The sequence below is a fragment of the Cryptomeria japonica genome, chromosome 5, assembly GCF_030272615.1.
Source record: "Cryptomeria japonica chromosome 5, Sugi_1.0, whole genome shotgun sequence".
NCBI lineage: Eukaryota > Viridiplantae > Streptophyta > Pinopsida > Cupressales > Cupressaceae > Cryptomeria > Cryptomeria japonica.
The window spans coordinates 830,159,317-830,185,704 of NC_081409.1; the positions used below are offsets into that span (position 1 = coordinate 830,159,317).

The 26,388-nt window shown below is 33.3% G+C and overlaps 1 protein-coding gene across 1 annotated transcript; it reads left to right on the plus strand.

Annotated features, from left to right (window-relative positions):
• Window positions 1–21,456: 21,456 nt before the first annotated feature.
• On the plus strand, window positions 21,457–23,902 carry LOC131075482 (L-type lectin-domain containing receptor kinase IX.1). The gene has a single exon (XM_059221778.1). The coding sequence runs from the start codon at window positions 21,627–21,629 to the stop codon at window positions 23,766–23,768; it is 2,142 nt and encodes a 713-aa protein (XP_059077761.1). The 5' UTR covers window positions 21,457–21,626; the 3' UTR covers window positions 23,769–23,902.
• The last annotated feature ends 2,486 nt before the right edge of the window (window positions 23,903–26,388 follow it).

Genomic DNA, 26,388 nt, shown 5'->3' on the forward strand with positions numbered 1-26,388 from the left:
CATTTCATGGGGGGAATAAACAAGAAGTCCCCCCATGCTGTGAAATGGAAAAAATGGAATAACCCCCACCTAATGGTAGCGGATAAAAGGGAATCGGTCCTGCCATGAGCTACGACCCTCCAGCTGGTAAACATAAGATATTTTGACTGCCAGAGCTGATTAACGGGTAGAAAGAAACTAAGGTCTGGAAAAGGTTTTAAGGTCAGATTCCTTATGGTTTAGCCCCTTTTAGAAGGTTTTTTTGCACAGTTTTTAGCTAGTAGATGTCTCAGATTAGATCGTTGCGTGGCTAAAGGTGATATGAAAATAGTCAATGTTTCTGGCGACTTAGAGGGGTGACAAGACTACTTGGGCATAAGACCATAGGTCTTAGTTAATTCATTAGGCATAGAGTCAAATAATGAAAAATGGAGATAAACCTCATATCAAATTTGACTTGGTTGTTAGAAATATTGAACAGCGGCAATTACTGAAAACTAAACTAGAACTTGTGCTACCAGCACTTAGGGAAGGGAAATGACTGAAATGAAAAGACTTTGAGCCAAAACACTTAGAGGAATTAAAACCTAACTTATCCTACTCTAACAAATCAACCTTGAAACCTTCAAAAAAATCCATTAACTGATTGGTTAAATTAGCTTCCTTCTCTGAATAAGGATGAATTACATGGTTTTGAAACAATGGCAAGAGCTAAAAGACAACCAAAAATACAATCAACTACTACAAAATATCTTGTAAATCATAGGCAAGATCACATACCCCTAGATTTTTACCTAACATACTACTGGTTTGGAGTGCATATGTAAATTGGATGTGTTGTTCTATAGCTGTAACTTCATGCTTGGCCTCCATTCTATAAAAATACTTGATTGGGCATCCTCTTGAAATTCTTATCCTTGAACTCTCTATATTGGCTTCTTCTTGCTAAAATGTCTCCTCAATCATAATTTGACTATGCTAATAAAAAATTCTTTCTCCTAAAGGCACCAACCCTTTGAAATCAAGTTTGCAATAGAAAATATCTATGATATTTGAGAACATATGTCGATCTAGATCGTGATCAACCTTTTCATGTATGATATGTTCTACCTCAATCTTATAGCTACTTTTTTGAATATCAAAGATATCAAAAAATTTACCTTCATCAATCAACTCTGATCTTTTCTCTTGTTCGTTATCATCAACATTTTCTTGCAAGTCATCTTTTTTACTTTCCAAAACCTAAATATCTTCATTTGTTTATTCTTGGATATGCACTTGTTATGGCGACAAAAGATGCACCTTTGAGATATTCTCTTCATGGCGTTCAAAGGCTAATCCACTAGAAGGTGCCGACTTGGTGTCCAAATTTAAACAAAAACCTTCCAAGTCATCCCAAAAAGAATCCTTATGCAACTCTTCTTCACTTTTTAGTAAAATTGAACTGATTTTGGTGCTGATGCAACTCCCTTGAAGAACTATAAAATTTGAAAAAAGAGCATACCTAGGGTCCTCCATGGATCCACAATCCTCATGCTCAATCAAAGGAAGGTGATCAGAAGAGATGACCAAGTCCTTCTTATTGCAATTTTTTTCTTGACTGGTGGTTTACAGCTGCAACTAATCATCCATAACATCTTCCTGTAGCAAATTTAATTTCTCCATGTTGTCCTCACTAGAAGTGGGCTAATTATTAAGATTAAGATGAGGATGATTACCTTCTTCCCTCCACATAATAGGTCCACCCTTAAAAAGGCAGATAGTATCACGAAAAGGCCTAGGTGGTGGGGACAATTGCAAAGGGAACTGAGGAGCTTGAATAATAGGTTATTGCACATCCATAGCTGGAGCTCCTCTAAAACTTTGAATTTTGAATTTAGGGCTCTTAGGGAAAGAAATCTCTTCCTCTATAGGCTCAATTAGAAAATAAGAAGGAGGTTGATTTTCTTGAATGGGCTCATCATACGGATGTATTTTCTCAAGAATGTGCTCTTGTTGTTGTTGTTGAGCTTGGTAAAATAACTCTTCCTACTACAATTCCCACTATTGTTGGTGGATCTCATCTATCTGTTTTCTAAAATCTAGCATCTACTAGCCCCAACCTAGCATCATATTTTTCATCTCTATATTCATCTTAGTGATGATAGTGTTTTCATCACTTTGTGGCTGATTAGGTTGCCAAAAAGGTTGAGCAAGGGTGGGTGGGTGGTAAACATTAGGAAAATACCCACCTGCTGTTAGAGAAAGGTTGTTTCTGGGGTTGAAACTACAAATAGTCCTAGTTTGGTCTTGTTGGTAAGGAGAGGGAGAATGACTTGCATTCTCATAGAATGAGGGTGAATAGAAATTACACCCATGATATGAACTCATTATTGAAGCATTTGAAAGAAATGGATCTTTTTAAATAAAAAATGCTTAAAAGGGCAAATGAATTTGCCCAACAAGATACAAACAAAATACCATGGACTCACCCAATGACTATAGAGTAGCTAGGCACTTGAAATATGTTGCCTCCAAAGGATTGATAACTAAAGAACACACCAAATCTTTAGTTGTTTTAGGCTCAAGGCTATTTAACCATTATCTTTCTTCTTTCAGATAAGAAAACTAAAAGAAGAAAGACTCCAAAGGCTAAACTTGTTGATAGACACATTAACTATCAACAAAAGATAAGAAAACCTTGAACTAGAGATAGTTCAATGGGTCCTACTGGGCATGCTAGAAATTGTGGTATGATCGGTGACTTGATTTGGAACCGTCTAATGAATGTATTTTTCCTAGATGCTTTTAAAGACTAGTCCCACTGGGCATGCTAGAAACTGGTGTAACAAAAGTTTGCACCCTTGATGAACACCTGTTCTCATCAACCTTGTGAAACATGGAAACAACCTCCAAGTGTGGGACCTTGCATAATGTGGGGTTGAGTTTTCAGAGAAAAATGACTTCCTTATCAATCAAAGTGCATATGTTGGACCAACCCAACACATATTAAGACCTAATCTAGTGATCTTGAGGGGGGAAAAGGGAGAGGGAATTCTTAAAAGGGAAATAAGGTTTGCAGCTAGATTGAAGTATGGTCTTCCCTACCTATAATTGCATAAAACATCAAGAAAACTACCCAAAGTATGCTAGACTTTGAATCCTATTTTTCTCCATTCTCTTCCTTGCCATGTCTCGAAAGCCCTTGTGCCACACTAGAGGAAGTCATAAATCCAAAAAAAAAAAAGCATTGGGCCTAACAAAATAACCAAAGGGAAAGAAATCACGTTCCCATCCCTACCAAAGTAGCAAAACTCTCATACCACTGATCCCAAACATGGCCATATTGGAAGCCCTAGCCAAAAGCATCAACCCTACCCACTAACATACCCCACTGCTCACATACCCAAACATGGGTTTTGGCTTTCCCATGTAGGTTGCCATTAAAAATGGATGCCCATTCACCAGGCTTCCCATTCTATAATAGAGCAATATCTTCTAGATTTGGCAAAACCTGAGCAACAATAGGTCCTCATAGTGGCGGCTCTATTATTTTCAATAATTTTCTATTTTCTAATTTACGATATGTGTGTTTGAAAGTCTAAAATGGTTTCCTCTAATGTTATTAGTCCATGGAAATGAGCTTACTAAAAAAACAATGGTTGTTGCTAATAATTTTTAAGAGTGTTTAAAGTGGGTGGTTCCATTGATTTATGTGTAGCTTAATATGGAAGCAAATAGAAGGCATGCAAACTATGCCTGAAAGAAATGTGGTCTCATGGAAATCCAAAATATTTTTAGTAAGTCATTTTAACAAACTTTTTTGCAAAGTTTATAGGAAAAATGTTAGATATCCTTAACAAACCATAATGACAGTAGCTCATTTTCTTCTATGTAGCCTACTATGGGTAAGATAATTAACTAGTCTAAGATTAAAGAACCATTAGGGATAACAAGAAGAAGAACAAAACAAAACCCAAATGATTTTAGTGAGATATATTCATATATGGTTGTAAAGAAAAGCAACGAAAAGATAAAAGAATCATACAGTTCTCCTGTCGATGGTTTGCTTGTCCTAGAGAACCCTATCAAGAATTGAAGGTTTGGTGAAATGACAAAACTGAAGCCTTTGGCATAGCCAGTCATGTGATCATTCATTATCAATCAACAAAACTTTGCCATAATGGGAAAAAAGCTCTGCAAGCCTATCTTTCTCCCATGATATTCACCAATGAAGAGTGTTTTGTGAACAGAATCAATTTCTATTTCTTCAGAAAATTTGCCAACCCCTCTGTGTAAAGTAAAAATCCTTGCTAATGCAGACGATGGAGATCTATCCTTTCTTCTCATCGGCTATATTTATTTCTTTGAAGAAACCTCTCATTTGTCATTGAAGAAAAACACTCCATAGAATACAACTCATAGAAAACACTTTGTATCCATTTCTGCTACCTTGCATTTGTAATGTTCAACCCACATTTATTTTTTCTTTCACGGATGTGCTGACATTGTATATTGTGTGAGTGTATATAGTTCATGTTTGAATCATCATCAGTTACAAAATATCAGCGTTGCATGAATATAATTTCAGACCATAAGATGTAGAACAAATATATGACATGATGGCTTCTTTCTTATAAATATTTTAGGGCGATTCTTCATCTCATAAGTTTTATAACTATCAAGAATATTAATCATTTCTTTTTTCTTATACTGACAGATCTAGTGACCTCTATTTGGTAACATTGTAGATTAGGCCAATTGCCTAAATATATAACTAATAAATTGTATATTTTTTTAAAAATTGATTTTTTAATTTATTGTAATAATTTTGTTAATAATATTATTATATAACCTTCTAAAAATTATATATGTAAATGATAATAACAAATGCTACAGAATGGTGAGTACTTGCTTTTATAATATCATAACTAGCAAATGCACCTTAGTGTGCAATGGGTACGCCAAAGAGGTGTGAAAGGTCACTTTGGGAAAATTTTAATACTTATTTTGCATACATGTGTGTTGCATATGAGGTCAATTGATTGGCCATTTAGCAAATGATGTTTGTGTAACAAAGGTGTGAATGGAGAAGTTATAGCTTCAAATTAACTATGCATCTAGTTACAAGGATGTAACATATTTAAATATTAAAGTCTTTGAATGAGGGAGATAATTAGGCTCAATTACCAACAATCTCATGCTATTTTTTCAATGGAAAGAGGGAGGGGAAGGGAGAGTTAGGGATAGAAAGAGGGAGGAATAGAGGGGGAAGGAGTGAAACAGAGGGGTAAGGAGATGAAGAGGGTGTAGATATATAGAAGAAGATGATGTGTGTGAGAGAGAGAGAGAGAGATGGAGAGGCTAAAAAATAGAGATAAATAGAGATGGAAGAAGGAATATGGTGAGATAAAGATAGAAAGGAAAAATGATATAGGTATAAAGGTGTATGAAGAGGGAGAGAGGGAGACATGTCAAGAGATAGAGGGTGAGAAAGGAAGATAGAGGCAAATATAAAGATGGAGGGAGAGAAATAGATAAAGAGATAGAGAGAAGTAAGTGAGATATAAGGTATAGTGTGGTAGGGAGATAGAGAGGAAATGATAGAGAGATATAGAGGAAGAGGGTGAGTAATGCGAGAGGGAGAGATAGAAAAATAGAGATAAGAAGTAATATATAGAGGTAGAAAGATGGAGATATATAGGTGTGGACATATATGAAGAGATAATGCTCATAGAGATAGAGGGGGAGATGGAAGAAGAAATATGGAGAAATATCTAGTAGAAAATAGACATAGATATAGAGGTCTACGAAGAGAGAGAGATAGGAAAGGATAGAGAGGGATACATGTCAAAAGGTAAAGGATGAGAGAGTAAGGTGGATGTAGAGATGAAGATATAGAAAGAGAGAAAGAAGGTGAGATAAAGATATAGAGATATGAGGAGATAGAGAGGAAGAGATAGAGATATATAGAGGGAGAGGGAGAGATAGAGAGAGATATATAGATGGTTAGATAGAGTGATAGATAGATAGGTATGTAAGGAGATTTAGATAGAGTGGGAGAGGGGAGGAGAGATATGTTGAGATACTCAAATAGAGAGAAATAGAGATAAAATTAGAGATGGGAAGAGAATTAGGGAGAAATAGAGATGGAGATATAACAAGATAGAGATAGAGGGGGAGATGGAAGAAGAAATATGGAGACATAGAGATAGAGAGGCAAAGGGATAGAAATAGAGTGGCAACAAGCTCATGCTCATAGGGTGGAAAAGGGATAGAAATATAGAGGGACACATGTTTAGAGATAGAGGGAGAGAGGAAGACACATAGAGATGAAGATATAGTGAAAGAGGAAGAAGAGAAATAGATCGAGATATATATAGATGTAGAGGGAAAGATAAATATAAAAATATGAAGATAGCGAGGGAGATGTAGAGATGAAAAGATAAATATAGATGGAGATGGAGAGAGATATAGATGGTTAAAGTGATAGAGAGACATATATAAGGACATATAAAGAGACGAGGAGAGGGAGACAAGGATAGAGAGAGAAAAATAGAGACAAAAAAATGATGAGAGAGAGAGAGAATGTGTGTGTATGAGTGAAAGAGAGAGGGAGGGATAGAGATAAAGAGGAAGATAGATATAAATAAATATAGAGGGAGAGTGAAATGGAGAAAAGGGAGAAGTAAAGAAGAGGGGGAGAGATAGAACTCGGGAAAGAGATATTGGATGAGAGAGAGATGGAAGGAGAGATGAAAAGGGAGAGGAAGAATTAGAGATAAAATATAGAATAATAAATAAAATTATAGTATTAATTATATATAAACTAAATATATAATTATAATATTATCTAAAAAAAAAAATCATTTCATTAAAGACACATCAAAGAGAATATTTCCTCTCAATGGTATAAATATTTGTCATGTAGTTAAATCACATCACTTTGATATCATCATTCTTAAAAAATTAGTTTTTAAGTATGAAATTATGAAAATTGTAGAAAAATAATAATTAAATATAGATAATAGTGTTGAGTTATATTACTTTTAAACATGGTTTTTTGATGGTAGGACAAAAATATTTATGTTTAGATTAACCATGTTACAAAATGAGTACATGTTTAGAATGTTATTTCTAATTACAGTTGACATATTTTAAATTTAATGATATCAAATTTGTATAATCCATAATTATAAGATCCTAATAATAAAGATGTTAAAATTACAAAAACCCATTAATAGATTAATATAATAAATACTTATTTAAAAATCAAAATAAAATTTATACTATAAATAATACAATTAATAAATAAAATTATATCAATATATTATATACTAATAATATTTAAAAATATATAGATTTTCTAATAATACTGTAGACATCTAAAAATGGTCAACGCTTGTGGAGTCATACTTTAACATTTGCGCATTGCCTTATTTTAGGGTTCTTGCATTGCATTAACATTTCTTCTATGTTGTGCACTTGGTCTTTATCATTTGCGAGTATCGAGTCCTTCTTCTGCATTCCTCATTTTTATCGATTTCAAATTAGGTCTTGTCGATAACAATCTTCAGTCATGGTTTTGGTCGATCTTATCCTGTCGCATCAATGTGCGTGCTCATTTATCATCATTTTGGACATTGTCAATCCTAATCAATGATAGAATTAGGGTTTTGTCCTCTTGTCAGCCTTGTCATTTTGTGATTGATTCATCATCTATCCTTGTCCTTGTCAGCCTTGTCATTTTGCAATCGATTCGCCATTGATCTTTGTCCTTGTCAATCTTGTCATTTTGCGATCAATTCGTCATCGATCCTTGTCCTTTTCAATCATGTCAATTTGGATCGATTAGTCATTGTTCCTCATCAATTGGCGCCCATCAATTTGATCTCCTTGTCAATCTTGGTCAATTTGTCATTGATTTTTGTCAATCAATCTCAATCATTTATCAACATTGGTCCTTTGTCAATCAGAATCATGATCGAACCTACATTAATTTCTTATTGTCTTGACCTAATTCCTTGTCCTCTTATTTCTAGGGTTTTATGATTTGTTCATTTAATCCTTTTCTTCTTCTTCGTGGGTTAAATAAATCTATTTATTTAGTCCTAGGTCTCTTTCATGAATTAATTAATGGATGAAAACCTATTAATTAATTCACCTAATTTCTATTTCATCTTTTTCCTGAATTTTCTAATTTGCTAATTTCGCCTAATTCCTAATTTCTATTTCTCCTATGTTATTTAATTTTTCTAATATTTCCCCTAATTTCATTCCCTCATTTTCTCCTATGTTTATGCTTCCATTTGTTGCAATCATGGAGGCTATTTTCTCTCTTCCCTTTTGTCATGGGAATGGCATTTTAATCTTGTCATAATTTGTCATAATTTTTGTCAATCAATCTTGCATGTCAATCTTGTCATAATTTGTGCATAATTTGTCATTCTTGATTTGAATTTCCTTTTGAATCTCTTTATGCTAATCTTGTCCTCTCTCCAATTTGTCTATAAATTGGATGATTTTCTTCAATGAAAAAAAGAAACCATGCTTCTAGTATCCTTATGCTACAATTTTCATCTTGGCAATCTTGCTTGCTTTCATACTTGCATTTTGCACTTGTAGGTGAGATCCACAAACGAAGTAATTTGAAGGAGAAAGAAGGACAATGGAGGAACAATGAAGGAGATACATGCTTTGGTTTGCATTTTATTTTAGTATTTCATCTTCATGCCTTTATTGAATGTTTTTAGGATTTCATATCATTGCAATCTAGTTTTGTGGTTGAGCTAGTTTAATATTGCTTTGATGCATTCCATTTTCCTATCTACATTTTCTAGTGAACTCGACATGAACTAACCCCTTAACCATGTTTTTGAGTTCTTTTGAGCTGATTTGCAAGTGAAAAACTCAAGAAACAGGGCAACTCAGAGCTTTCTAGACACTTATGTGGCTATGTTGAGGCATTATACGCCTGTGTCAAGGCATTTTGTGCCTGTGTTGATGAGATTTGCACCTATGTTGATGAGATTTGCACCTGTGTTGAGACTTTTGTGCCTGTGTTGATGGGTTCTACGCCTGTGTTGAGGTATTCTGCGCCTGTGTAAGGCAAGAAACAGAGGTGAAATTAGTGGTTTTTACTTGCAAATTTGTTTATTTTCATTCTATTTTCTGCATTCTGGTTATTCTTTGGTGCTAATTATTTGTGCAACATCTTGGCATTATGTGTGATGAAGACTAAAAATACAACTACTAATGAATCTTATGCAGGACACGGTCAAAGACTTTCACCAAAACATCTTGCTTGCGATTTTTAAAGTAGTTGCACATTTCATTTCTTAAAGGTTAATGAACACCATGCATGCTTTGTTTGTTTTTAATTTGATTGGATGTTTTAACCCTTAGAATTGGGTCTGCCTCCCGATTTGCCTGGCACTTCGCATAGGCATTGGTGAGAGGGAACGACCCTAAGTGGTGACGAGCTAAAGCCAAGCTCTTCCAAACCACTCTAAATAACTGTGGATGCAACGAAAGTTGTAGACAACGGGTGTTGGAATGGTATTGCGATGATTTATTCGCCGGATCAATACCCACCCAAATGGATGCCCTTACTAGAATCTCTTGTTTTTAGATGCCAAAATCCTTCTATCTATTGGCTCAGGCATTGTGATATGTGCATGCCGAAGACACCTCTCATGTACTCATCAGTTAGAGATAGCAAGTTCTTGGGAAGTGATGCCCCTTGAACTCGAAGCTTGGTATGCCCGAGAAGTGAGTGCACTGTAAGGGGGAGCCAGTGCTACCAAGCGTCTAGCTATCCGGCTGAGTCTTGTATTTTATGGTTAGAGGATTCAACAAGTATTGCCCTTGCCAGCCATAGGATTTGTTGTGAATGTGCTTGATTGTCTTGAGTAAAAGTCAAACAAACATTTTGTCTTCCGTGATTGTCAAAAGTTAAATCAAAAAACAAACTTTCAAAAGTGCTCATAATCAACTTGGGTTTTCAAAATCAAAAAAATTCAATTCAAAACAAAATCCAAACAAAAGTCCAAATTTGTCCAAGTATTCATCCAACATTTGAACATGGCTTGTCAAAACATTGAATATCCTTGTTTCAAAATTCATGCCACTTTAGGCTAGGTTTTGCATAGTCCAACTTAGGTCCTAAGGCATATTGTCATCTCCCTTTATTTTAGTCCTTTTCATTGCAAGCATCCTCATTTTGTACTTGGGTTCAAAATAATTTCCCTAAGTTTTCATTTCATTGTCATATCCAAGCTAGATTTCCATTTAGGTGACATTTGTGCATTATCCTTGTCATGCTAAAATTAGGTCTTGCCTAGGTTGCATTTTGCATATTCCAAGTCATTGGTCTTTGCGTATCCTTGTCATTGTATTGTCATCTTGTCTTGGCTTCATCTTGTCATATCATATCCTTAGATCTTTTTCATGTCATATCCTAAGTCATTATCATAATCATTGCCTTCTTGCATTTAGTCTCAAAAATTTGATTTGTCAAACTTGAAAAATCAAAACTTTGGATGATACCCTAAGTTGTTGTTAGGGAGTCTTGACCTAATCTAAAAATTTGTCCTTTCATTAATATCATTTTTGTCAAACCTAGCTTAGTATCCAAGCATATAGGTGAGACATTGTCAATTTGTCCTATTGTCATTTGGTCCTTTGTCCTTTAAGGTCTTGGCTTCATTTCAATTTCCCAAGGTTGAGTCATTAGGTTTGCATTCCAAAAAGTTTGTCCAAATCTTGAAAAAAGTCCAAAAACATTAAGTTGCATTGTCATCCTTTTAGGTTGCATTTGTCAATCCCATTAGTTGCATTGCATAGTGACATGTTTGTTGAAATGAGGTCTCAACCTTCTTACGAAGCCATGTCATCACAATTGAGAAATCAATCATGTCAATCCATTCTCTATATGTCTCAGAACATGGATCAAACTTATCATGATGATGTAAATGTCCAAATACAAAAACTAGAGGAGAAACTAGCTCAAGAAAAGGAGATTTTGGAACAAAAAGTGAAAAACATTGAGAAGAATAGATCACAAATGTCCAAAATATTTAAAAAAATTTCAGGTCAAAATCCAAATATTGAGCCAATTGATGTAAGATCTCTTATTGAACTATCAGACATACCAGCTCTCTTCTCACAAATACAGATGATGAAACAATTTCAAGAAAAGAGACAACAACATTATGTGCCTCCACAACAAGAACAAGGTGTTTACTATCAATTAGATTTTCAACCATCACAACCAATTGTTCAACAGCTCCAACATTTCCAATAGACACAACCAATGGTCCAACATATACAACCAACACAACCAATGGTCCAATTTCAACAATATGTCCAACCAACTATACAATGTCCACAAATAGTTCAACCAATGGTGGAATATCAACAAGTTCAATCAACATATCAATGTCAACAACTACAATCACAAATTCACAAACAAAGGTTGCAGCACACTCCAATCCAAATTTTGAACATGTCAAACCAATTTGATCAACATCTAGTTCGAAATCAAAACATGACATTAGACCCGAACCAACTCCTTTCCAAACAAGTTCAAATTCCAGATACAACTATGTCAAAACCTCAAAAGAAAGGTGGCCTTATTGCAAGGATCTTAAGGAAATTACCAAGTGAGTTCTTTTAGGAAGATCAAAATAATACACTTATGTCTAGCAATGCCTCATCCCCCCACAAACAAATTGACTCTCCAGTGGCATCTATCCCTACACCTTTAGAAGTTTCACAAGAACCTTCCATATTGTCCTCATCAAATAATACACCCAAGGATGCAATTATCCAAAGGCTATCCATAGGTGATTGCCAAGATAATCCAATTCATGATGCACATCCTTGTCATGTTTCAGAAATACAAGACCCATTGCCACCATGCACTTTATTGCCATTACCTGTTTTAGAGGACCCCATTTGAAGTCCCTCTTCCTCATGTTCAAGCATTGATTCCTTGCCAGAATCCATCACAAATGTTCAAAATGCATTTCCTTCATGCCAAAACATTGATTCCTTGTTAGAATCCTCCATGCATATCCAAAGTCCAACCCCATGTCAAGAGGATAATTTAGAGCATGAAGAAATGTGTCTTAAAAAAGATCAAGATCAAGATCTTGAAACCTTATCATCCCATCCAATTGTTGACCAGGACCCCATGTTCCCAGACACTCACAAAGATTCCCCTATTCTTGTCCATCCTATCCAAAGTCCTATTGACACTTCATTCCCCGAGCAAGATCAAGATATCCCAGTCCATCCAATCCCAAACGATCCCCTTCCAAAAGATACACTCAAGAAGGGCCTCTAAATAGGATCAAGTGCAATGTGATGGACATATATACTAGGATGCAGTGCCATGTGATAGAGATAAGCACTAGGATAGAAGTAGCACTATGTGATAACCATGTGTACCAATAAGATTGACACAATTGATTGGATTGGATGCGGGAGGACTTTCCCCAAATTGAGTCATGGGAGAGATTCCCTGTGGCATAGTGATTACGACCATAGTTGACCTTTGAGGAGCGGGCAGTTCTCAAGGCTATGGGATTGAGATACATCATGTAACTACCTAAGATTCGGGCAAACATAGGATTACTAATTGCTCTAGTAGAGAGATGACGCTCTGACACGTTCATTTCATTTGTCGACTAGCGAGATGTCAGTCACCTTAGAGGATGTTTATCGGATACTGTGGATACATATCCACGAGGAGCTTGTGGGTTACAACAAAGAGGGAGACATGGATGCACTGAGATGGGTCTTTGCTAACCCTAAGCTAGAGATGAGATCAGGACACGTCAGCTAGTAGGTTATGCTATCTACTAGATGCAGACTACCGACAATGGTTGGAGGAGTGATTAGTGGTTACCTTTGTCCGAACAAGGTGACATAGGGTATGGCTATTGGTTGGGGGAGGACTCTAGAGAAACTGGTGATAGAGCACACTAGGTATGCATGGGGTCTATGTGTATTAGCACACTTGTATCATGAGCTTCACCAGTTTGTGTATTAGAGTGGTTATGGGTTATGTTGCGGGGTTACTTTGCTATAGGTTTGGTCATATGAGAACATTGCAGTGACTAGGCCAGTGCACTTTAAAGGGAGAGGGCATGGAAAAACTTATGCACATTTGTACAGTATGATCACTTCCTAGCCATGGATTGGGAAGGTGGACTATTGGAGACACGTGATTGATGACATAGATAGTGTCATATGGAGAACCTATCTTGACTGTGAGGATTGGGAGGAGCACGATACAAAGCTACCCTAAATTTCTTATGTCAGGGACTTACATTTTGATCACGCTTGATTAACGGTTTAGATCAGATCTTGAAGATCAGACGCTATTTTCAAGTTCACAAGACGTTTGTGGGATCCTTATCTCCTTACCATGAAATTGCGTCAAGTTGACAAGTTATCTTGGTGTCATAAGATCTATTAGTAGCACAAATTTCCTAGGTAGGTCCCCACAAGAAGTCTATTTTGTTTATTTTTAATCTCATATTGTGAGCATTCATTCTACTATGAAGAGATGAGATCAAAGGCCGATTATTAAATGTGTTCAATGAATGGCTGCCAATTCGAATTTAAACTTCTTGAGATCAACTGTGAAGTAGTGGGTCTAACATATTTTAGGTAGACATGAAAGAATGGTTGTGATGGTTCAAGTGTATTTACCCAACATTGTAGATGTATCCAAAATCTTAGACATATATTTAAGGAAGATAAATTCCCTTTTGTTTGTCATTACTAGATATAGAGATATAATTGAGGTTATCCTTGATAGATTAGATTGCTCTGTGGTTGAGCTTATGTCAATCATCATCCATCTTTCAAGTCAGAGGTGATGTTTGTAGTGCAGAATAGTGTAGTGCAACAATAAAGATTCACATTCAATAGTTGAATGACTGCAGCCCATGTTGCAACATATTCACTAGAGTTTCACACATTTGCACTAAGTTTCTTAAACTAGTAGGTTTTTGGACTTCTTTTCTATTATTATTATTAATTTTTAGGTTCTTTGGAATCAAATATCTTAGTTTTGTGATAAAATTGGGGTCTAATTGTTCACATCATTCTAATCCTCATTTTTGCACCTTAAAACTTGATTTTTGTAAGTTTTCTAACTATTCTCACTTTTTAATGGGGATACATTTATTTAAGTTTCTACAAACCACAATCCCTACTCTCTATTCAGATGTTTTATTCTTGATGTTATCTATCATAATAAGTGAAGATTATTAGTTTATTTATTTTAGTAGTTTGTCATGCCATTTAGACAACCAACATTATATCTTTTAGTAGTCATGATGCTAGTTGTGGAGGGGTCATCACCTTTATTTCTCCTAAGCAAATTTGACATGTTTTTGACCCATTTTTGGCCCCACTAACCATGTGATTTGTATCCTCCTAAATAATGATAATTATTCTTTTGGTTTTATAAATATTTATACTCATATTGATGCTATTGAGAGATCTCTTTTGTGGTAATTAAATATTAATTCATTTCATACCACCACTTTGGTTATGTGTGAGAATTTTAATGTAGTTGAGATTGCATATTATAAAGATGAGACTTTTTTAATTGGGCGCATTTCTAATCCTGATTTGAGCCATTACATCTATCATTTTTATTTTTATATGCAAAATAATTTGTGGGGTTGTTCTAATAAATTTTTTAAACACCTAGATAATATAATTATTTTTTCATGGTCCTTTTTTCTTTGCAAGCTATTATTCACTCATGGTGGAGATTTTTCCAAATATCACCTTAGAATACCACACTCCTACTAGGTATAAAATTTAATGATAAGCCAGAATATATTAGAGTTGTAAAATCATTTTTTTTAAATACTTCATCAAGTGATTTTCCCTTATTTTGCTACATTGAGAAGATTTGGAACCTAAAATCCTATCGCACTTAGTGAACTAGCTAGATTGCTTAGCTGAATAGTGTCATGAAGTGCTCATCTTTCTTGCTTTGCATAAATGGTCACCAATTGAGAAATTTTTAATATAATGGATACAAGGCACAAACATTAGAGCTTTGTAGGGCTATTGTAACTCTTGAAATTTACTCCTTTCCTCCTAATTTATAAGTTAGGGTTTTTAAACTTCATCATCATACATTTTTTGTTGATAGCCAAAGGTACCCAAATCCAAGATAGATTATATTAGCTTAAGTTTAAGGATAAATATTCTAAAGAGTTCTTGCAAGATCTTAAAGCTTTCCACAATTTGCATGGCATCAAGAAGACCTAGAAGGGGTAGAACATCCTCAAACATCATCTAGATATTCTATAAGATTTTATCAAATAACTTGACACATATTTTTCTACCTAGGAAAAGTCTAAACATGACTAGACCCTTCAACATTGCCTTTAGGTTGTTCCTTATAAACTTTTCTTCTCACAAAAAGACTTTTATGATCAATTTCTCTTTATTTAATACCTCAAATTGGTTTTTCATACCTTTTCCAATGACAAAGCTCCTGAAATTGATGGCTTTCCTTGCGAATTTTATAAGGCCCTTTGGGATTGTGTTAGAGAGGAACAACACAAAGTCTATCCCAGTGCCTTACAATCCAAGTCATTAAGGAAAGTGATTAATGAAAGAAACATTAAAATAATACCTACGTTTGGACTTCTAAATTATATTTAAAAAAAGAGGCCTATAACCTTATTCAATATCTTATACAAGATAATTGCCAAATATTTATCTCTAAAATTGCATCATCTCCTTCCTCAAATTTTGAGGCTTGATAAAACTAGTGTCATTAAATCTAGGTATATTTTAAAAAATATTATTGTTGAATGGGAAGGCATGGAATGGACTAGGAATTCTCAAGAGAAGGGCATATTCTTGAAAAATAATAATTCTAATGAACATGATCATAATGAATGGCCCTTCACATTGGCCATGTTATAGGCTCTATGATGCTGGCCTCACTACATTCAATCTAATACCATGCACTTTAAAAATTGTTTAGTTTATATTATTATTAATAGTTAGTAGTCCGATTCCTTTAGGATTTTACATCCATTCATTAGGCTTGTCATTTGAGATTATCTCTCTATGTTCTTATTGTTGAAGGATTTGATTACATTTTGTCTCACTCTATGTCTCAAATATTAGGGTCAAAGGTATAACTCTACCTTATTCCTTAACTCATCTTCTTAATGACCGATTTATGAATCATTTTTTCCTCACACTCTTAGAAGAGGAGAAAAATATCAAACAAACCATTAAGAGCTACTAGATCACTCTTACACTTATAGAAATTAATGAACCATTTTTTCTCAATTTTAAATGGTAATTTCTTGAAGTTCTATTTTTTTCTCCTTAACAAAATCGCTAAACAATGATCTATCACTATTCATATGAAAATATATGTCTCATTCTAGAATCTATTCTTTACAAGCTAGATTAAAGTGCTCTCTTTGTTGAATAGATTCTAATGTTGGTTTGGAATTCACCTTAGAATAACTAATGGGTAATTTTTCTTATTCATTTGTACCAATTTCTAAAACAATATTGATTCTCAACCCAATCATTTCTTTTTCTTTTTGAATATCGTTATTCCACTTACAAATTATATTTTTAAAATTTTGATCTTATATCTTTTCCACATAAATTTATGGATGCGACCCTCACCTCCTTAGTGCCTACAAATTATTGGTTGTATGCCATCATGGTTTGTTATAGTTTCATTCCTAAAAGAATTGTAATTACCTTTTAATTGTTCTTTGCATCATCAGACAATTTATGAATTTATTCCATTAAAAATATTCTAGAGGCTTTCCCCCCTTTACAAATAAGTGGATAATTTTTATTGATATTTTCCTTCATAACGAGTAGAGGTCTCCTTAGTTTAACTTTGTCTTATAAAATTGATCAAAATATTGTTGGTGCATATTGGGATTCAATTGAATCATCTCTTTTCTAGATTATTAAAAAAAAAAATCTAATGGAATTTTACCCATAACAATTAACTAAACAAATATTCATCTTATATTTTTGTCCTATTTTTGTAATTGAACATTCAAATAAGTAAAATTGTCCAAGAAACCAACAATTTTCACTTCAATCTAGATTTAGCATTTTATTCTTCTATGTTAAACACATTGAGAAGATTAACATCCTTATAATCTTTGTATAACTCTTTCAATAATTTGTTTTACTATCTAAACCACCAATCATTTATTTATATTTAGGCTAAAAGCTTAATCATTAATGCATGTTGTTTAATCAAACTTGTTAATTCTCCATCATATTCAGATATATTTTTAATAATATTATTGTTGTATGCAAATATATAGAATGGACTAAGAATTCTCAAGAAAAGACCATATTCCTAAAAATATAATAAAAAGAGAAGACCATATTCCTAAAAAATAAAATTTCCAACGAATATGATTGTAATGAATGGGCCTTTACTTTGGCCATGATTTAGGCTCTCTGGTTTGGGCTCACTTCATTCAATCTATTGCCATGCACTTTGCAAATGCCTTGCCTTATATTATTGTTAATAGTTAATAGTTCAATTCCTTTGTGATTTTAGGTCAACACATGAGGGTTGTTACTTGACTTTGGCTCTCTATGTGCTTGTTGTTGAAAGATTCAATGATTATTTTTTGACTCATTATATGTCTAAAAGATTGATCAAGGTGTTTTTGTGCTCCTGTTGAGAACGAAGAATTTGTTGTAGGAGAACCGTTCCCTGTACGCCTCGCACTTCATCATTTTCTTTACACCCCAAAAAGTCGTCGCCGTGAATGTTCTAGAAAAAAAAAAACTTGTATAATATCTCGTACACTAGATTTTACCCATAGTGATTTTACGGATAGCCATTTTACCGATGGCCATTACCCTCTCATACTGTTTTTATTGTTCATTTAGTCCATTTCTTTTCGAAAAGTCGCATCACCTGCAATATTGAAAAAGGTTTATCAAAGTAGCGTGAAAAAGATTTATCAATGCAGAAAAGGGGATTAGTAAATAGTTTTGTTAATAAAATTAACTACAAAATTTTAAAAATAATTTTTCAAAAGATATTAGTAGAGGTAAATATTTGTTTAGATTTTGATTTTGGTATTTAATATTTATTTAATATTTTGTAGCGAAAATTTAATATTTTAATTATATTTATAAAAAATAAAAAATAAACTTTCTTGTATAGTACTATTTAAGTTTTCTTAATAGATTATAAATTTAATAAATTTATTTTAATTGATATTCATTTTATTCTTATTTTCTGTATTTTAAAAAAACAAATCAATTATTTTTAAAACTTTAAAATAAATTAAAGATTATAAGTACCTCTAATAATTGATTTATTAGAAGTATTTATTAATTTTTATTGACCATTAAAAAATTATAATACTTAAGGTCTTTTAATTTTTTTAAAAACCTTTAAAAAAATTTAAATATTATAACTACTTTTCATAATTGATTTATTAAAAGTTGTTATTAATTTTAAATTTTAATTTATGAATATACAATTTTCAACATTAAAAATTCATAATACTAACTTAATTTCTATTAATTTATTTTAAAAAATGAAAAATAAATTAAACATTATAACTACTTTTAATAATTGATTTATTTAAAATAGTTATTAATCATAAAATTTAATTTATGACTAACTATTTTTTAAATATATAATTTTAGGTATTAAAAATTTAGTAAATTTAAGAGATTTATTTATTTGATTTTTCTCTTCAAATAACAAAATTTGTACTGTATTATTAATGCATTAAAAAATAAATAATGATACAAAGATAAAGGGTAGCCAAAAGACTACCGATAAGACTACAATAAGATCCAAAAATTGAACTTATATACATTATAACCACATGGGTGAAAGTACCACCTATAGATGAATGTGGCAACCTAAATTGAGAAGAAAAATCAGTAAACCAATAAGACAATAGAAGGTTGAAAGTAAATTCTCCAGTTGTTCTTATGTAATGTCACAATATATGTCCAATTATCTTTAAATATCTACAATGTCACAATATATTTCAAATTATCTTATTACTAACAATAAATCTAATTTTTTGCATGTAAGTAAATTATTATTAAATATTTACTTGTTCATCTTCTGTACTTTTTATGCAAATATCTATTATGTCACAATATATTTCACATTATTTTATTACAATATATACCAAATTTTTTTTCTCTTTATTTAATTATAATAGATCATTTTCAATTATCTATTTCAATTATTACATTTTTTATTTTATTTGTTTAATATAGATCTATATAAATAACTTTTTTTTCATATGAGTGTGTGTGTATGTGTATGTATGTATGTGTATGTGTGTGTGTGTTTGTGTTTGTGTGTGTGTGTGTGTGTGTGTGTGTGTGTGTGTGTGTGTGTGTGTGTGTGTGTGTGTGTGTGTTTCTATTCTTATATCATAATGTCACATATATGTCTATTTCGCCCCCCCCTCCCCCCCCCCCCCTCTCTCTCTCTCTCTCTCCAAAATCAAAATCATTTTAGTTATCCTTCAAAATATGTCAATTAAGAAAATACTAGTTGTCAAATCTAACTCCATCTAGAATATAATGCAATCTCATTCATTATAAATAATGATCATATTTGAAAATATAGAAAAGCTACAATATAATATTATGTTCAATTTTGTCCAATATTATGTTCAATTTTGTCCAATATTGTATTTAATTTGTCCAAACAAAAATACATAAATCTCAACATCTTTAGATACTTCCTCATTTACGTGACATATTAAATTATACAATGTTTGGTCTTCAAGTTCTTTATAGATAGGAAATTCGATTTGAATTTAGGTAAGTGTGATTATACAGATAAAAATTGAAATTGAAGTAGAAGCATCCCCTCACGTTTCAAGGAAAAAGGACTTATATTTGAATGAATTTTAATCCCCTAATCTAGACATGTGGATTTTTCTTATTATCTTTAGAAGGCCAACTTATTTGTATAAAATAATTTTATTTCATATGTACAAACTAAAAGTAGATTTGAAGTGTTCCAATAACCAAATTAGAATAAATAAATAAATGTCTTTAAAGACTTTTGATTTGAATCTAGATGCAATTCATAACACACTTAAGCATTATCTTAGATATGATTTATAGATGTTACAAATTAATGAATGATAAGAAGACAAATGGTTTCCTTAGTTTTAAGAATAAAAGAAAATATTTAAGATATGATGAATTCAAAAATAAGTGCATTGTTCTTATTATTGGTGGTCTTTATCCTAATTCCATAATTATGAGACAAATTTCAACTAGGTATAATGGAACTTTTGTAGCCTCATTAATAGATATGTTAATTTACTCATATTTTGTGTGGAATATTATATGATATATTGTTATATATGTTATTAGTAACATCTCAATTATGTCCAATATTTAAGATATGAAGAATTAAAAAATAAATTCATTGTTCTTATTATTGGTGGTCTTTATCCTAATCTCATACTTATGAGAAGTTACTTGTAACAAATTTCAACTAGGTATAATAGAACTTTTGTAGCCTCATTAATAGATATGCTAATTTCTCACTTTTGTATGGAATATTATATGATGTATTGTTATAGTTCTTACTAGTAACTTCTCAATTATGTCCAAATATATATAAAATATATATGGATGAATTAGGTATTATATAAAATTAATTAAAAAAATACTATATCATAAAAAAAATGTACATGGAGATAATCACAATCTAAAGTCTAGGTAGGGTGTAGCATTATACAAATCCAAAGAGATAAATGTAGATTCTATGCAACAAGAGCTACCAAACTACTAATAGTGAGTATGATAATCATCACATCCATTGATTGTCTAATTTCTATCATAGCGATTTCATAAGAATAATAGATTAGACCTTATTGGAAGGAGATGCAAAACCCTTTTTTTAACTCTTCTTACATTGCAATAATAAATTTTACTAAATAAATTTATAAGAAGAAATAATAATTTTCTTTTAAAAAATATTTTTACATAATAAAATATAATTGAAATATAAACTCTCTTATATACGGCCTTATGATTTCCATAGAATAACATTGTTCTCTATGTGATTAAAGAATAAAAGTATGCCAATGTTAAACTTAACTTGACAGAACCACTATTTATATAGATAGACTATAATATATGACCTAACAATTTTTATTGAATAATAGTTTTCATGATTAAAGAAAGTAAGCCTGCTAATGTTAAATTTTACTTGACAAACCAACATTTATATAAATAAGCTATAAATACTAATTAATCGATAATGCAGTGATTCACAATTATTATTACGTATATAATGAATATAAATAACTACTCTCAAATGTTGTAAATTCAAAGAGCGTGTCAAATATTAAATTTTAAAATAAAATCAAAATATATACATGTAAGTTGTCTAGCGTGGTAATAGTGTCAACTCTGTAACATTTATAGTCATATACGCGCACAAGGAACAGGTCTCTCGCAACGAAGTCTTCGTTCTCAACGGGCGGACGCGAATACCTTGACCAATTCTAGCTGCCCTCTAAGACCTTGCACACAACAGATATTAAAATAAAGAGTCAGGGCTACCAACAAATGATCTGGTAAGACACTGCAAGCCAGATATTCATGAGATGGCCAAGCTCTGTCGGCCTCTACCCATATTCCTCTTCCTATGCTGTATTGCTTCTCTCATTTTTTCATCACATGCAGGAAACCTTAGCTTTACGTTCCCTCCTTGGACAGATATAGAAACCGAAAATAATGCAAATATCAGTTCTTCACCTGAAGGAGACAAGCTTCAGCTCACATTAAATCAATCATCCGTGGGCTTCGGCTGGGCTGTTTATAATAAGCCTATTCCGCTATGGGACAGCTCCTCTCAAGCTCTCGCGAATTTCTCCACCTATTTCCAATTCGTTATTGAGCCGTTGAATGGCAATCCAAACCTTGGTGGGGACGGATTTGCTTTCTTCTTGACGCGTTTCGACGTGGAGCAACCAGAGAACCCTAGTGGCCTAGGTTTCGGCTTATTTAACGACACAGGTTACACTGGATCATCCTATCCGATGGTTGCTGTGGAGTTTGACACTTACAAGAATGGAATGGATCCTGATGACAGTCATGTGGGGATCGACACCAACAGTATTTGGTCCAGGGAACGTGTTTCACTGAACGGCTCCAATGAAAGCTACAGCCTTTGTGATAAGATTCTCAAGAATGAAAGGCAATGGCATGCGTGGGTGGATTATGATGGGGGAGCAAATATGCTTCAAGTGTTTCTCTTCTGTAATCCCAATACTACTAGTGTTTCTAAACCTCTAATCCCAATCTTATTTTACTCTATAGATCTGCGCAGCTTTCTACCAGAAAACATCAAGGTTGGCCTCTCGGCTTCCACTGGACACTCAAAAGAGACACACACTATAAACGCTTGGAATTTTTCTTGTGAGTATTCGTGGGAAATCTCAGCCGCACCTCCTCCAAATGACACTTCCGATAGACAGAACCCTTCAGAGGACAAGAACAACAACAACTCTGTCAAAGTTATTTTATTAGCTGTGTTCGGCAGCGTTTTGGCTTTGTGCGTTTTCATGTTCGTTGGCTGGCGTTGGAAGTTCAATAAAAGCATACGGCTTGGTGAGGAAAGTGAAGAAAGCGATGTGGAGTTGGACGAATGGTTTTCTCAGGGCCCCCGAAGATTCTCCTACGCCGAGCTCTGTGCTGCCACAAAAAACTTCAGCGAAGATGAAAAGCTTGGGCAAGGCGGCTTCGGTGGCGTCTACAAAGGCATCCTGCCCGGCACGACAGAGACGGTGGCTGTGAAGAGAATATCCCAAGGCTCCAGGCAAGGAAGAAAGGAGTACGTCTCGGAGGTTACCATAATCAGTAAACTCAGACACCGTAACCTTGTACAGCTTTTGGGATGGTGCCATCAAAAGGGGGAGTTACTTCTAGTCTACGAATACCTCCCAAACGGGAGTCTGGATAAATATATTTTTGGGGAGGAGGAGGACGCTCTGGATTGGAACCGAAGATATAGTATTGCATGCGACATAGCATCTGCTCTTGTTTATCTCCATGAAGATTGGGATCAACGCGTTGTTCACCGAGACATCAAGGCCAGCAACGTAATGTTAGATTCCAATTTCAATGCCAAGCTGGGGGATTTTGGTTTGGCAAGAGTGGTAGAGCGTGATCAGACGGGCTCCCATACGACCGTGGTGGCCGGTACGCCAGGGTATTTAGCTCCCGAGTGCTACATAACGGGGAAGTCCAGTCCAGAATCGGACGTGTACAGCTTTGGGGCAGTTGCACTGGAAATTGCCTGCGGAAGGCGGCCCGTTGACCGTACACTTAATGAACATAATGGCAGATTGGTTGAATGGGTTTGGGATTTGTATGGACGGGGAAAGCTTTCAGATGCCGCGGATGGAAAACTTAGAGGAGATTGCAATGCTGAGGAAATGGGGCTGCTGATGTTGGTGGGGCTGCTGTGTTCTAATCCAAACCCCACATCAAGACTTACAATGAGAGAGGTGTTAAAGATATTGAGAAGGGAAGCACAATTGCCAGATGTTCCTCTGGATTTGCCGGTTGCTGTGTACAATAATCAGCCTCTTCGTCTTGGTGTGACGTCGGTCGGACTTAGCTCCTCCGTTGTGAGTGAAGTGTCCACGTCCTCAATGAATGCGTCTGCTTTCTCATCATCTACGGCTTCAAGTGGCCCAGTCAAAATGTCCAGCCCTCTATTGTTCAACACAGGACTTTACTAGCTTAAAGTCTTTAGGCTTCTTAGTGAACAATATCAATGTCTAGAGTTTATGGATTTAATAGGACTCTCCTCAATTTTGTAGGGGTTACTATAAATCGAATATTATTAGAATTCTCTAAGATATAAGTTGAGGTTTGTGCTGCATATAAATGTAGGAGAAAGCAATTAATATTGTTTATACATTTTATATTTTACTTTTGTATTAAGTTTTTTTAATTAGTTGTGTTTGTTTATTTTTACTTAAATTTTTTGTAATATTATTATAAATATAAATATTATTTTTTATTTTGTTATTATATTAAAAATAATTTATTTTTTTTTGAAAGTTTTGTGGTGTTGTTGAAGAAGAGTATTTAAATTGTTTGGCAAGATTTTCATCTCAAGTAGATCTCACATTATCGATTTTAACAATATTGAAGTTTTTCCTATTTTTGATAGAAGTGAGTTTTTAAATTGGTTATTGTAAGGAAGTTAAGGTAGCGGATCAACTTCATAAACTAATCTTGAAATGAGGATATTGCAAAAAAAAAAATCAAATCTTTATAATAGTTACATAAACTTAGTAAAAATAAAGATAAATAGCATGCATACCACAACATACTAATATACATGTGGAAAACCCTTTTGGGACAAAAACACCACACTCCTAGAGTTGCCCAATGTATTATTCAAGAAACAATACAATACAATATGCTTGTGGAGAAAGCTTCACCAACAAAAGATTCAAAGGTAACTCAACAACTACAAGACTCTTACATGGAACCTCCATCTCATGCACCTATTATATAGGAGTTACAATGCATACAATTGTTACAGTATTACTGAACTATGAGCTAAAACCACCTAAAAAATTGGCACCGAACTTATCTCCAATACAGGATGACCCGTGATATGTCAAAACACACACCAACACCTATAACTCCCTTTTAGAACTCATTTATGTATCCAACACGGTTTTATATTTTCCATTTTAGGAGACTTAACTTTCAAAGGCTATAAATTTTGATTCGAGAGTTTGATTGATGAATTATTTAAAGTGCTGAAAAGCTCATGGGCTTCTCTATAAATGTTTAACCTGCTACACCATTTATGACCATTTTTGGAGCCAAAAAAGCCTTCAAGGCCTTCAAACTAACTTTGAAAATTTAAAAAATGGAAACTCAAATATCTTCAAATCCAAACCTGATCTTGCAACAAAAATATACTAACATGCTTAATTAATCAATCCTTGGCTTTGAGAAAAAATGTAGACCAATCTATGCTCAAATGTAAATTTACTATAAAGAGTAACCATATGCAATGCAAGGTTGAGACACAAATTTCCTAAAAAATACTTCCAATTAAAAACTCTTACGAAATAGTCAATATATAGGATTGTTAGTAATGAAGCGATTTCACCTCAACATGAAAATGGCAAGCCATTAGAATCTACCAAGTTTGATTAAGATGAATTATCGATAAATCTTTGAGCTTAAATATAAATAGATTATAGATGTTTATAAAGTCAATCAAATTATCAAATAAATTAGAGGAACTTATATGATGTTGATCTTGCTAATATGTTTTGCACAGAAAAAAGGTTTATTAAATCTAGCAAGTGATATTCAAAAAAATGTTGTTTTCTTTGATAAAAAATAGGGAAAGAGTTAATTTCTTTGGTTGAAAGTAAACTTGTGTTAACCTCTAAATTGTTTCAAGAACACATGAAAAGGATAATTTAATTTAATATCAATACCCCAAACAATCTTTTGATAAATTTTGTAAATCAATTTCAAATTAAGAGTCTCAACAATATAAACTTAAAGTGCAATAAAGACATAAATAAAGAAGAACGAATGGGTGGGATGAGAATCAATGTTTTTTGCTAAATTATAGCCAAGGAACAAGAGCGCTTAACAATAAACTATTATTCTAAGGTAAATTAAAAAAAAAAAAAACTAGAATCTATTCAATGTTGTGGGTGCTTTGATTTACTTGATGCTAGAACAAAGCATATCTTTTCACATGACTAGCAATAGATCTATATATAATGTTTTTTTAAAGAAAGGATAAAGAACATCAATAAATTACCATCGAAAATCATGCAAAATTGACGATTTTATTTTTAGAAAACTTAAAGAGTGTTTTCTAGTTTAAAGGATTATAGGTGAATCTTCTCTCAATATACAAATGTATTCACCCATTCTATCAAAAAAAATTGCTTCAAATGATTCAAAATTATCACAATATTGGTATTTTAAGCTTGCTAGTTTTATTTGTGATGAATATCCTAGGTTTTGATTCATTATACAAATTATATGTCAAAATTATAGCATGATGAACATGAAAATCTAAAATACACAAAATTATAAGAGAAGTCATACAATGATATAGTGACATGTTTTGTTATAATATTTTTTTTTCAAGGAGTTGTGGACCTTTTCCCGTCAACTAGGCTGAAGATCTAATTTGAGAAATCCACAGTTTCGCATAATCTTCGTGTTATGCACACTTGCATAACCTTAATGTTATGTGCATTCCTTGTTGACAACATGCAAAGGAGCCTTTTATTTTTGGGCTCCAATTCTATTTTTGAGTTGATCTGGCCAGCCGTTCAACTCAATTTTCATCGGTTGGAGAGT